At 45.5% G+C, this 14,334-nt stretch overlaps 1 protein-coding gene across 1 annotated transcript in view; it reads left to right on the top strand.

Moving 5' to 3' along the window:
- Positions 1–13,452, top strand: part of cmip (c-Maf inducing protein) — a 41,595-nt gene extending 28,143 nt beyond the window's left edge. Inside the window, 15 exon segments of the mRNA XM_030731303.1 lie at positions 607–710; positions 2,025–2,129; positions 3,504–3,550; positions 3,553–3,985; positions 4,114–4,179; positions 8,780–8,806; positions 8,898–8,946; positions 9,067–9,174; positions 9,277–9,393; positions 10,296–10,436; positions 12,026–12,073; positions 12,155–12,301; positions 12,410–12,515; positions 12,603–12,673; positions 12,991–13,452. Of these exon segments, the coding sequence (XP_030587163.1) occupies positions 607–710; positions 2,025–2,129; positions 3,504–3,550; positions 3,553–3,985; positions 4,114–4,179; positions 8,780–8,806; positions 8,898–8,946; positions 9,067–9,174; positions 9,277–9,393; positions 10,296–10,436; positions 12,026–12,073; positions 12,155–12,301; positions 12,410–12,515; positions 12,603–12,673; positions 12,991–13,044 (1,623 nt within the window). The 3' untranslated portion in view covers positions 13,045–13,452.
- The last annotated feature ends 882 nt before the right edge of the window (positions 13,453–14,334 follow it).

The following is a 14,334-nucleotide window of genomic DNA, read 5'->3' as shown; positions in this document are numbered from 1 at the left end:
ATAGATAAAGACTTTGAACCAGACCAGCTGAGTAGCTAAAGCAGTAAACTGCTGCTTCCAGCAGTAAAAACTTTATCTTGGTGGATAAAGATTTTCCTAATATTTTCAAAGCACTTTTGATTTTAAATACTTTTCAGTCTGCTGTCTTCCATTATGTGAAAATAAAACCATGAATGAATTAATTTCCATGTAAAGTTCCCACAAATGTTAGGACCCCTGAAATGAGAGTCTTTAAAGTCCTGGACTAGCCCCCAATTATGTTAGATTGGTTTATGAGCTGCTGCTTAATAACAGATAGGAATGGTAAATGAATGAGCACAGTGTAGAAGAATAAGCAGTCATTAGGGCATGGTGAGCTTTAATCAGTGTGAGTCTCCCCACTCCCCATACCTTCTTAAAAATTAAAGCAGTAGAGCCCATGCACTGCCATTCCAAGGCCAGCGGTGGTCTCAGAGAAGCAATGAATAGGTTGTTCTTTGGTTGTTCTTATTAAACACATATGCAGGAGCTGATGGGAATCAGAAAAAGTTTATTTCTGCATGTCCTTAAATTCCATCTTTGGATTATATATTATTAACTCTGCTTGTTTTGTGGTCTTTCTGACAGGATTTTGGGAAGTGCCCTCGTCTTCGTCTCTTCACTCAGGAGTACATTCTGGCTCTTAATGAGCTGAACGGTGGAATGGAGGTTGTCAAGAAGTTTATTCACAGGTGAGCATATATAAATATATATGCCATAAATCTGAATAACTTCAGACTACAGACTCCATTTAAAGATGCAGTGAGGTGTGATTTCATTGCTTTGGAGCCCACAGCTGCAGCTCGTGGTCAGTGTGGAGGTAGGATGTGCTGCCTTCAGTACTCAGTAAACATGCTGCACAGACCAAAGCAAGACTAGTTTGCTGGAAACTAAAAATAAGGCTGCAGAGAGCCCGAGGAGAGAGTTCAGTTGAGCTTTATTGGCATGAATGTTATAGAAAATTATTTGCTAGAATCCTTGGATAGTACACAATGACAGGCATTTATTTTAGCAGTGAGCTTCATATGTTAATTACGCCATGTGGACAGTATGTGTGGTGTGCTGTCTGTTCTTCTGGATGTGGCATGTTGAAAGAAACCGGGTAGCAACATGCGCCCTACATCCTCATCCTACAAGTATATCTTCATTTCCAGCTCTTTGAAATAAGTATAATAACATGAGCAATAACAATATGTTTATTTTTCTTTGAATAATTCACAATGCAGCATTAAGTGAAGATATTTTGAAGCTAAAGGCTGATGGGTAACTACAGTACAGTGCAGTTATTCCTCGTACAGCGGGGGAGGAAGTGAATCTGTAAACCAGGCCAACATGACCTTTGAGAGGAGTCTCTCACTTTTACCAACCTCTGTGGTCTAATGTAATGGCTGCTAGTCTTCCTGGTGTTCCTAGACAAATCAGTAGGATTTCTAGGCTAGCCACTGTCAATCATTGCCTTGTCCTTATCATCCCCAGGCTGGCAGGTAGTGCCCCTAGCATTCCTAGCCTAGCCTTTTGCATTTCTAGGCTGGCAAACGTCATTCATAGTCTGGCTGGAAGCTAGCTTCCCCAGCATCCCTGCCATTCCTAGCAGAGTCACTAGCAGTGTGAGTCATCAGTTTATCTAGGCTAGCCTTCATGATTTTGTCACTAGCATCTCTAGGCAGGCAACAAGCATCCCTAGCATTTGAGTGTATTCACTATAATTTCTAGGCTTGTAATGTTTATAAAGTGCAGGTGAGGTTTACATTATGTTTCAAATTTTAAAAAAGTAAATCTGATGCTCAGAGAGCTCAGAAGCTAACACATACACAGGTACTATGGGTATATTTGATGTACCTTTTACATTATAGCCTTTCATACTCTGGAATGACCGCCTGGTCTAGATATGGCCGAGTTTCAGCTCTTATAGCTGCAGTGTGCTTAGAGGACACATATCATCGGTCTCATGTGGATCCTTATTACTCAGTGGAAGTTGACCTCTGACCTGCACGTTTGTATTGCAGCATGCACGGGCCAACAGGCCAGTGCCCTCACCCACGCGTGCTGCCAAACCTGGTGGCAGTGTGTCTGGCTGCCATTTATTCCTGTTATGAGGAGTTCATCAACAGGTGAGTCACACCTGCAAACAGGAGCTGCTTCTTCTTCTTGTCATTTTCTTGAACTCCACACATTTTGAAAACTCTTTGCTCACCTTACAATGTCACCTTTGATCATTTTACTCATTCAGCCTTCCACTTATGTTCCCAGTCTGTTTACGTTAGCTGCAGTTAACTGATCTGCTGATCACGCTTTAATGCTGGCTCCATAAAAGAGATATCTTATTACAATGTGTGCGTTGTTGTATGATGAAATATTCAGAAGCGGAACATAATTTTAATCTGTGTTTATTTTGTACTTATGAGTCAGAGCATTTATTGGCAGGATTTTAACAGTGTGAAAATGATCTTTTTAGGCGTACTTGCTTCTACGGTTCCACCATTTAAAAGGTTGCTTTTAGGCTCCTTTTAGTTGCTGTTCTGGCTGAAGGGTTATTCTGTTGTTTGCCTCCGAGCTTTCATTGATTAGACAAACACATGACTGGTAATTTCCCACATGTTGTAGGATTAATATGAAGGAAATGGTACAAACACTAATTTGCAGATGTTACCAGGAAAGCAGGCGGTAACAGTTTCGATCATCAAACCACATTATGTCATTTATAACCCTAAACGAATCTACAATGTTCCAGAGTGCCACAGAAATACATGAGCAATTATATACAAAAGAATAGATGGAAAACAATTAAATACATAACCTGATTGTGTTTGTTGAGAAGAATAACCTGAGGTTTTGTTGGGTTCAGGTTCCAGTCTGGATTCTTTGCCATTCTGGACTGTTTTTTCTTTTCTTTTCTGAGAAGTGAGCTTATTTGGATAAGAGGGTGCAGTACCTGCTAACACTAGCAGGTTTGGTAGCTGCTCCATCCGCACTCTATCCATCCACTTAGTACCGCTGATTAGTGCTAATAAAATATCAGTTTCACTCAGCAAGCCATATTATTTCTCAGCTAATGCCATTTAAATGTTCCAAACAGAACCAGTCACCAAACTGTGTCTATGGGGCTGGTTCTGTTTGGAACAAATGTTCCAAACAGAACCAGCCCCACAGACACAGTTTGGTGACTGATGCAGGCAAAGTGTTGCATGCAGACATCAGCTACAGCACACTGTTATGCCTTTTCACTGACCTCTGATCTATATTCAAACGTGTCTTTGTGGTGTTTTCCATTTGGACTCTTTGTGGACTTCATGGGCCGTCTTAGCCCCCTTCACCCCAGAGAGGATCCCTTTATTCAAATCTCGGCCACACGAAGGAGCGTCACTGTAGGAACGGTCTTCTCTGCCTCCAGCAGCATCTGCCCTGCCTCTTCTTTCTCATCTGTGCTTTTAGACCTTTTCTTGCATGTCATCATCACCGATGTTTTTCTCTCTTCTTTGTTGTAGTCGGGACAACTCCCCCAGCCTGAAGGAAATCAGAAATGGCTGTCAACAGCAAATGACCGCAAACCCCCAATGCCGCTACGCCTGCTGCGGCCTGAGCCTCGCCACCCCACTCCTCCACCTGCCACCATCCTACCACTCTCTCACCCTACCCCTCCCACCCCTCCGCACCTCCCAGCCCTCTCCCCATCACCTCTCCCCCCCCCCCTCCCCGTTACCCCCTCCATCCCCATCTCCTCCCCAACGCCCTCCCTGCCACTTTCCCCCCCTCCTTCCGTTGTCAACTCCAGCGAGATCCTGGTGGAGTTAGAGCGGAACAACAACTCAGCGAACACCAAGCGGAAGGGCGGGCCAACGGGGGGCGACAGCGAACCCAACCTCATTGACTGCCTGCTGGTCAGCCCGGCCGTCAACACTCTGTCCATCCAGCTGCCGGCACAGGCTGACCGAGTGCTGGGCTGCTTCGCGCTCATCCTGAAGATGCTGTGAGTAACCACGAGGCTGTCACTGGATGCAGTGCTTCTCTCAGTTGTAGCTTAAGCTGAAGGCTGGGGACTACACCCTCCTCTTTCATTGTCACGCTGACTCTGTGTCCTTGTTTTGTGGCTGGTAGGTCAGACTATGATGACTGGAGACCTGCTCTGGCCAGCCTACTGCAGCCCATCCCCTTCCCTAAAGAGTGAGTATTTGTCACAGACATGCATGTAAGATAGCATATAGCATACATAATAGGATATATAAATACATTTAGTTAAATGCACCTGCCATGATGTCACCCACTGCTTTAGTTAACCTATTAACTGGCAGTGTACCGCCCACGGGACGTTTGTTGTGCTTCCGAATTTGCAGCCTCATACATCACAATAATGCTGCAGTCTGCCATTACGATGGTTTCATATGGCAGGCTAGACCCCCACAATTGGATTGACACCTCATTCAGCCAACATTTTAAGAAATGGGTTTTCCAGAGCCAATAATAGCCAGAGAGCGTCACGTAGCTTCTCTGGACATGCCCCAAATGTTCTCCAATCGTTCTGATTGGTCAACTCTGACCCAAAATCTAGAACCACAGATGTATAGCCAATACAATTCCTGACACGTGGGTATATGGCACCTCAGGGTTTGTTTTCACATGAATCCACAAACTTCCTCTGTAGTCAGTGTGTCCTACGTACGTGAAACTGAGCAGGAAGTAAGTGTGTGCGCCGTCATGCGTAAACAGTGTTTACAATACTTTTTCTCACCAACGGATTGTCAGAATGCATCAAAAACAGACTATATTTATTCAACGAAGTAACAAAATGACTCACAAGAGTGGATTATTATTTATTAGAGGACTTTGTCGCGGATTCGACTGGTTTTACGGCTGCAAAATCCCACAAACGAACAGCTCTTACTCACAAAAGTGATTATAGTAAGTGTTTACAGGCCAAACGCGCACATCCAATAGTTAAAGGGGCACAGGAACAAAGATCGTAATGAGAAGAAGAAGAGTTGGTGCCACTTGGAGTCTCCAAATGGCACCAATTGGACAACGCCTGGACATCAACACACAAAAACTTGTCCAAAACAGTATGTTTTTGTGCTATTTTGATCAAATTTTAAAAACAAGTTTCATTTTATTTTCCAGTCCATACCTTCAACACTCAGTGTGTAGTTACATAAAAATAAACATGGAAAATGTAGGTGAGGGAAAAATTGTCTAATTTTTTTGTGTTCCAAAATTAATAGCTCCATACTAATTTACTAATTACAGTTACAGCATTTTTGACTGCAAAAATTAAAAATATAGCTTGTCATCTTCACAAAGAGACCAAGCTTTTGCATGTACTCCTAGGAGTTCAAGAACAGCAGCTGATTTAATTTGGGTATGCTTTTTTGGTGATTTTGGTGTCGCCAGTTAACAGGTTAACAAGCTGCATCCATAAACTGAATGAATGCAGCACACAGACACCTGTGAGCTAATAACACAGAATTTCTTTCACCAAAACCCAAGCACAAATGTCCTGCAGCAGTGAGACTGATTGGCTACAGGTCCCCATTTCAGGAGCCCCGAACTCTAGCCTCCAATTACACCCACAGCTGCATGAATGGAGATGCCGCTCTGCCTGCAGATGCCAAAACTGTTTGTACCGGGGTGCCGAGAAACTGCAGCTTCTGACACAGTTTCTCAGCCGGAGAGTTTGCTACACGATTTTCACACATCCACATTTCATTCACTCATCCAATCGTCGTTCTTCAATCCAACTGAAATGATGAAAGATGTTTAATAACGTTGCTTTAATGTGACTGTCCAAGAAAAAGAGCTCAAACCTCGAGTTTCATACAAGAACAACAACAAAAAATGGAAGTGAACATTTTTCTTCACTCAAACGTGTCGAACTGGTATTACAGCAGTTAAAATGCTGTGTAGTGTAATATGAGATGGAACAGCATAGAAAAGTAAATCAAACATCGATAAGTGCTTAAAACATTTTCACAGTGAACTTCAATGAAGCGTTGACCACATCAGGGTTGTTTCAGCTCTACAGGAAAACTGCTTTCCTCAGCCTTTTCATAAGAGGCTTCTTTCTGAGGATGGCCTTTTATGAAAAAGTACAAGCTTTTTATTAAAAAGTAAGCAGGGACTTGGTGCTTATGTTCAGCGGGAGCTGCTGGTGGTGGCGAGCTCTGCTTCCTCTGGGGCAGCTGTGAAGCTGCGAGGAAGCTCTAAAAACTGCAGTTCCTGTAATGGCCACTTGAGGCCAAGTCAACCCCCATAGACTCCCTGCAGTTACCACATCTCCCACCTTCCTCACTGTCACCGGCTCATGCAATGCGTACACATTTCTGACAAGGACCCGTGGGGGTGCCGCTGCTGACGTGGTGAGGTACCTTACCGTGCCTCCCAGAGGATCGCGATCCCCAGCGAGCCCGCTGTTGTTGGCCAGAAGTAGCCCAGAGCTGTCTTTGTAATTGGCTGGCTGATCCACAGCTTCATTAATGGCAACTAGACAACAAGTTGTTGTTTCAGCACCGCTGGGTCCCACCTGCGCCACTGCTGCCTGGTCCATGTCTTCAGGCGTCATTAGGAAAAGCAACAAAACTCCCCGGGACCCTTTAGCTCAGGACCAAATGAGTCATCTCACACAAAGTGAGAAACATATGCATGCAGAGGACTAATTAACACATTAGAACTTGTTAGTCACACATTAATGACTCCATAATTATCATCCAGTCCCACAGTGTAATGTATATGATTCTGAGGACAGCCATCATGAATCGTTAGGTGTTTTAAGTATATTAAACTATTCTAAACATTTTTTACCAACAGTGTTTAAATGTTGTTTAAAGTGTAAACTTATGTTCAGTCTTCACGCAGCATTTAAAACCTCCTGGAGCACCCTGGTACCACACTGTTAGCCACAGGCATTTCCGTAATTGCATCTGCATTTTTCACTTGTAGCCAAAACATGTTTTGTGAGGTCACAGCGACCTTTATCTTTGCCCAGTGAAATCTAATCGGGTTATCCTTGAGACAAAGCGAGTGTTTGTGGCAGATCACAGACACGACGTTATCACAACGGGACTTTCTCAGTGAAATTTGGTTTATTCTGATTATAAAAACTAATTTGTATCTTCTGCATCTGTATGTAGCATAAGAGCTTTCAATGTGCACCATTTCATTATGTAACGTCTAGTTATGGTCATGGCAAAAAAAAGTTCTAAGGTTTTATGTATTAGGACATAAAAAGTTAATCTGCTCCTTAAAATGAGATTAAATGACACGTTACACCATGCCAAGAAAACTCCTCTGAAATGCAGAAGCAGTGTGTGGAAAAACTAAGGCCAGCCCGACTGCTTCCATAGGAAATACAAAGGCCAGTAGCAGCCAGCTGCTGATGATCAAATGCTCGTGATTAACTGATCATCAGCCAGTGTGAGCACCTCTATAACGGATTTGGGCAGTTTGTTGCTCTGGAGCACTCAGCAGTGTGCTAACACAATGCTGTGGAGGACATCAGCGCCTACAAGTCTTCCCAGGAGTGGACACCCCAAGATCATCAGAGGCTATCAGAGAAATGGCAGCAAGCCCAAGAGCTCCATCTCTATAGGCCTCAGTTAGCATGTTAAAGGTCAAAGTTCATGAGAGCACAATTAGAAACACACCGGCTTATTTGGAGGAAGCCTCTGCTCTCTAAAAAAATCATGACAGCACGGCTCAGGTCTGCAAAGCTGCATCTGAACAAACTTATGTTTGTTCACAACATACAGCAGCACCAACTCCTCAGACCAGCTGTCAGCACACTGGAGGAGGGCTGAGGATTCAGGCTTGTTTGACAGCCACAGAATGAAGGTGCTACAGTGGCCCAGTTAGAGTCCAGACCTCAGCCTGTCTGAAATGCTGCAGTAGGACCTTCAGAGAGCTGCGCATAAACAAAGCCTGCAAACCTCAATGAGCAGAGGCAGCGCTGTGAAGAAGAGGTGTGGGCCACAATGCCTCCACAATGATGTGAGACTGAAGAAGACTGGAGTATGGATGAAGTTGTTGCTGCTGAAGGGGGTTCCATAAGACACTGAATCACAGGGTGAACTTTGATCCTGTTACATAATAACATGGTGTAATGTGCCATGTGCTGTTTTAATCTGCATTTACCTCATTTAAAGAGCCAGAAAGGATGAGATCATTGATTATGATTTAGAGTGTGTACTCTTTTTAGCATGCTTGTGTATTTACAGTGATGCACTGAGGAACACCAACATGCTTTCCTTTAAAAATGGACCCCTCGTCCTCCCTGTCCTCCACCCATGGTTGCACTGTTATGGTGATGTGCAGTAGCTACGTCCAGATGGTCTTTGGTTGTCATTTGCTCCTCACTGCAGATCAGAGCCTTTGACGTATTTTTATAAGGGCAATGAGTGCATACAAAGTAGCCGTACAGTAAAATAACAGCTCATTGATAACTTCCTGTGCAGTTGTGTAGGGTGCTAATGGCGCATGGTTGTCACAGAACTCCTGGGTGCATCTCACAGCACACCATTTGGGAACAGTTCATAGAAATCATGTGTGCACGTGCTGGAAATGTCATGATGAGCTCTGCAGTCCCTCTGCGTGTTGACTGTATCCACCAACACAAAGTAACAGCGTGCCTCTGTGTCATCAGCTTCATATCACTAGAGGCAGCTCAGCCTCCAGAAAGGCATGGACGCACATCAGATCAGAGCTGTGCTGTATTTGAAAAATGCATTCGTGTGTTTGGGGCTGTAACCTGTCATGTCTCTGTCCATCTTCTCTGCAGGGCTCTTGCACATGCCAAATTCACAAAGTAAGTAACTGAGACATGCTCTAAGTAAAGGGGGGGGGCTCCAGGTTTCAAACAAGCTGACGTGTGGGTTTTCATATTTGTGTCTAAACAGGGAGCTGAAATATGTCATTCAGAGGTTTGCAGAGGACCCTCGGCAGGAGGTGCGTGTGCGCGGACATGTGTGCGCACGTGCACACACGTGCGCATGCGTGTGTGTGTGTTCAGGTTTAACTCTGCTTCGAACATAAGGAAGGAGAGTCACTCCTGTGTGTGCTTTCCAGGTCCACTCCTGCCTGCTCAGTGTGCGTTCAGGGAAAGACGGCTGGTTCCAGCTCTACAGTCCAGGAGGCGTGGCCTGTGATGATGATGGGGAGCTCTTTGCCAGTATGGTGAGTGTATGAACACACATATTCAATTCAATTCAATTTTACACACACATCATCCTGAACTGTTACTCTAAAGAGACCCTCTGCTCTTCTTCTGTCCTCCAGGTTCATATCTTGATGGGCTCCTGCTATAAGACCAAGAAGTTCCTCCTCTCTCTGGCTGAAAACAAGCTGGGCCCCTGCATGCTGCTGGCCCTGCGTGGAAACCAGACCATGGTGGAGGTGGCTGTCTTTTAATGCTTCTATTATAACTGATTTCAGCATTTAGAAGGTCCTGGGTTTGATTCCACTGGGCCTTTCTGTGTGGAGTTTGCATGTTCTCCCCATGTTTGCATGGGTTCTCTCCGGGTTCTCCAGTTTCCTCCCGAAGTCCAAAGACATGCAGTTAGTGGGGTTAGGTTAGCTGGTGATTCTAAATTGCCCATAGGTGTGAATGTGAGTGTGCATGGTTGTCTGTCTCTCTGTGTTAGCCCTGCGGCAGCTGGGATAGGCTCAAGCCCCCCCATGACCCTGAACAGGATAAGTGGAAGCATCACTTTCTGCTTTTTGTTGTAGTTCAGCATCACACTGTGGGCACGTGTGTCTCACTTTAGTCTCTGTGTGGAGCTGTTTCATGTGCCTCATCCATCCATCCATCCATCCTCTTCCATCCTCTTATCCTGTTCATGGTTGGGGGGCGGATGGGAGCCTATCCCAGCTGTCACAGGGCTAACACAGAGAGACAGACAACCATGCACACCCACATTCACACCTATGGGCAATTTAGAATCACCAGTGAACACGCAAACACGGGGAGAACATGCAGTCTTTGTGGCTTTTTGTGTATATTTGCCTGTTTGTGGTTGTTTACGTGGCCTTTTGCTCAGTTTGTTCTTACTTCAGTAATCAGGGGGTCTTTTTTGCTAATTGAGCATCAATGTGTGCTTCCCTGCCCTGTCAGCTTGTTCAGTATTCCAACCACGAGTGGTTCCGTTTTCATGTGAATCTGAGTTTCTTACCAACACTGGACTGAGGCGTTTTGTGCTGTGCTAACAGAAATGTTTCAGCTGCTTACGTGCTGGTACGGAGTAAAGTACAGCCTATCAGCAGCTTTATCTTGTGTTTCTCGTGTGATATGTTTCCAGATCCTCTGTCTCATGCTGGAGTACAATATCATTGAGAATAAAGACACGCAGCTGCAGATCATCTCCACCCTGGAGAGCACCCAGGTGGGGCTCCGCATGTACGAGCAGCTCTGCGACCGACAGCGAGAGCTCAAAGAGCTGGTGAGTTAGCGCTCCGCCTCCACTCACTCCCAACTTTTAGTAGGAGCACCCAGGCCGGCGGTCAGCGCGCTGCGGTGGGTGCGCACAAAACTAAAGTCACCAGTTTGTCATTGCTGCAGATTGACGTGTCGTCACCTGGTTACAGCTAACAGTCAGTCTGCAGTTCAGCAGTGATGAGGGTCTCAGAGCTCGCATTAGGAAAAAATGAAGGACCAAAGGTGTATTTATACTTACACATGTGCAGCATCATGTGTATGAGCCCAGAAAGCTTTGAGGCAGTGTTTTCAGCAGGAGCAGGAAAAATGAATGATGATAATAAAGATAGTAACTCAGTGCAGGGTGCTTCCTACACAAACTGCCAGTGTGGTTATAATATGTAGTTTTTACACTTAAATGCCATCAAGATTGAAGCTCCTGTACGTCTCTGCTGTTCAGCTGAACTGAGGATGAAGGTTCAAAACTCTGCTTTCAGTTTGTTGGTGCAGTCGATGCAAATTTCTTTTTATCACCTTTTCCCTTCGGTCACCTCAGACACACTGGTACACATCACTGTCAGTAGTTATACTGTAATATTCATTTTATCATGGCTGAAAGACCAAATGTGCCCCTCACACCTCACTTTAGGAAACAGACGGGAATAAAACCGGAAAGTTTCTGAAAGTTTCCCAGAATGAAAACCTCCTTTTTCAGACGATGACCTTTAAAACAGCTCAAATGACCCTTTTCCACCTTTGTTTGGTCCACACTTACAAAGGTGTGTTTCAGGGAGGAAGGAAAAATAACTGAAAGGTCATGTTTGAATATGTAACTTAGATATCATTTAATTAAACAGATGCTAATTTGCATAAATGCCCAGCAGGCAAAGTGGGTTAAAAACACTTAAATGTGTGTTTTGGTCGTTTCTGCTGCTTCTGTCACGGTGCTGCAGAAACAGGTGATAAAACAACGTGTATCTAATATTTGCTTATCATACGTCATTCATGGTCATACATAGACTCCATTTATTTGCAATTCAAATAAACATGTTTATATTCACGACTTATCTCGGCTCATATTTAAAGTCCTTCCCAGTAACTGTTTTCTTTATCATACCAATACAGCCGAACACCATCATCTCTGAACCTTTAGAGGGACAGGAACACTTTATATGTGCCGTCCGTCCTCAGAGAGGTGGAGAAGCATGCAGCCTAAAAAGTTATAACGTGCATGTTGTAATGCTTTAAGTGCCCTTTCAAGGGCTGATAAATGAAATGCAGCATTAAATAATGGAATAAAGGGATATAAAGAGTCTGTGTGAAGGAGACAGAATACTGAAGGTGGTTCTCATTTCATGACCTTCACAGTTAAAACTGTCTCAAACATGATTTCATGTCTGTGTGGGTCAAACTCTCGCTCTGCATTAATGTCATCGTGTAGGAAAATAAGTTGCTATCTCTGCGTGAGCACAAAGTGAAGCCGTTTTGAAACATGCTGTTATTGAATTTAAACATAAGCTGAGCAGATCTGCTCACACACGCCCTCTACTGTCAGAAAAGATCCCTGCACGGCCTCCAGCTCAGACGCCATCTTTCCTTCTGTTCTCTCCTCAGCAAAGAAAAGGAGGCCCTACCCGGCTGACCCTGCCCTCCAAGTCCACGGTGAGGTTACACAAACACTGTCCTGGAGCATAAAAGACCTCCTGATTCGACTCTCACAATAACATGTCCTCTCTGCTGTAGGATGCAGACCTGGCCCGCCTGCTGAGTTCAGGTTCGTTTGGGAACTTGGAGAACCTGAGTCTGGCTTTCACCAATGTCACCAGTGCCTGTGCTGAGCAGCTCATCAAGCTGCCTTCACTCAAACAGCTCAACCTCTGGTCCACACAGGTACGCAGGCCCAGCACAAACGGCTGCACAAAGACACAAATAATGACTGTGAATGAGCCTGCCTGGTGTGTAACAGCTGCCCTTCTCTTTCTTTGCTCCACACTGTAGTTCGGGGATGCAGGACTGAGGTTGTTATCAGAGCATCTGGCCTGCCTTCAGGTTCTGAACCTGTGTGAGACTCCCGTCACTGATGCTGGTCTCCTGGCACTCAGCTGTAAGAACTCAGACATGATTTTTATGATACAGAGAATAACCCATGAAGAAGAACATGTTACAGAAAGTATGTGTGTGCTTGTTTCAGCCATGAAGAGTCTGTGCAGCCTGAATATGAACAGCACCAAGCTCACAGCTGACACATACGAGGACCTCAAGGTAACACGGCAGCTGCCAAAGCACCAACAGGACCTGCTGTGCTCTGTCTGAATGGACACATCATGCTGCATGTTCCTTAGTGCTGTGTGGCCGTTTGACCACAGTATTATGGGGTGTTTGAGGCCTTAATGTTACTGGTGAGGCGTACGCAGACTGTCCTGTGTTGTATATACTGCAAGAGTCTCAGTCTCAGCATTTATTCAGTCAGTATTTAATGTGAGCGTCACCGGCGCCCGTGTTGTCTCTAAATGATGTCACCTTTGACACTTCCTGCGTGTTCACGCACCATCTCTCTCTCTCTCTCTCTCTCTCTCCAGGCCAAACTGCCCAACCTGAAGGACGTTGATGTTCGCTACACTGAAGCCTGGTGATCGACCCCGATCCACGACACACACACCGCACACACACACACACACACACACCACACACCAATGTCATCTCCATCAACACTGTCATTACACCAGGAACTGAAACGCCCCGGCGTGAGGATCACCTCCTCTGACCAGACATTTGTGTATGAGGAGGAGCCTTCATCACCTTCATCACCAACCCTGCGTAGCAATGCCATCACCGGGAAGGAACTTTGTGAAAGCCGTGACTCGTCTCATCTCGAGGACCTTGGTGTGTTTTTAAGGAACAGCATCAGAGCACATGAGGAGCGGCTGTACTGAAATACTGGGACCTGCTCTCTCTGACTTTACCCTTGGGCCTGTCTTTCTTACGTAGTCTCAGCTTTTAGACTCGCTCATACCCCCCCCCCCCCCCCCCCCCCCCCCCCCCCCCCCCGGCTCTGTGTGTGCATGTCATAATGAAAAGCCTGCATCGACTCTCCCGTCCCTTCAGGCCGAGCCTTCCTCTGGCTCTGCCCCTCATACAGTGAAGGCTGGACGCAGCAGCTCAGCTTCCAGTTCATCTTCGATCCACGATGTAGCGCTCCCAACAGACATAGTCATCCTCGCTCTCCTTGCTCTCAGTTTCAGGATCAGATTCCGGCCTTTTCCGCTCTTTCATTGGGAATTTGAGGTGCTACCTCAGAGAAAAGAAGACTGTGCCTACTCCTCATATACAACTCATGAAAAGGAGGAAAAAAAGGTTTTTATCAACTTGAATATTTTTCCAGACATCTGTGCTTTCATATATTGTGTCTTTCTATACAAAACATATGGAGACCCCACCCCCACCCCAATGATGACATTTTGGGAGCTCTGCAGGAACATCAAGGGTGATGGCAATATTTGGTCCTTTTTCAGTTGCCTTTGGTGTCCACTTGAAGAGCTCCGTTACTATCTATCAGGACAGAGTGTAGCAGCAGCTGGGCGATCTGGGACTGCCTCATATTTATAAGTTAAAGCCTCTGACTCAGTCTTTCACCTGTGCTGGGAGTTAATGAAGTACGCGGCTCCTCACGTTATCCCAGGAGGCGCAGCCACGCGTGGCTCTCCGTGCTCTGAAGCCGTGGTGGTCAACTTCAAAGTGGACTGCAGTGATTCTGAATTCGGACCTGCTAAAGCGGATCCATCACCAGCTCACAGCGGTATATTTTCACATCCCCGCTCCTGTTTTTGGTCCCTGTGCAGGTGCTTTGGGACCGTTTTGAAGCAAAGAACTCGGCGTTGTTGTTTCGAGGCCAGCGTGAGCCTCTCTGGGTCGCAGTGCCTCTC

The sequence above is a fragment of the Archocentrus centrarchus genome, chromosome 6 (genome assembly GCF_007364275.1).
Source record: "Archocentrus centrarchus isolate MPI-CPG fArcCen1 chromosome 6, fArcCen1, whole genome shotgun sequence".
Lineage (NCBI taxonomy): Eukaryota > Metazoa > Chordata > Actinopteri > Cichliformes > Cichlidae > Archocentrus > Archocentrus centrarchus.
This window is presented reverse-complemented; position numbering and strand designations above follow the sequence as displayed.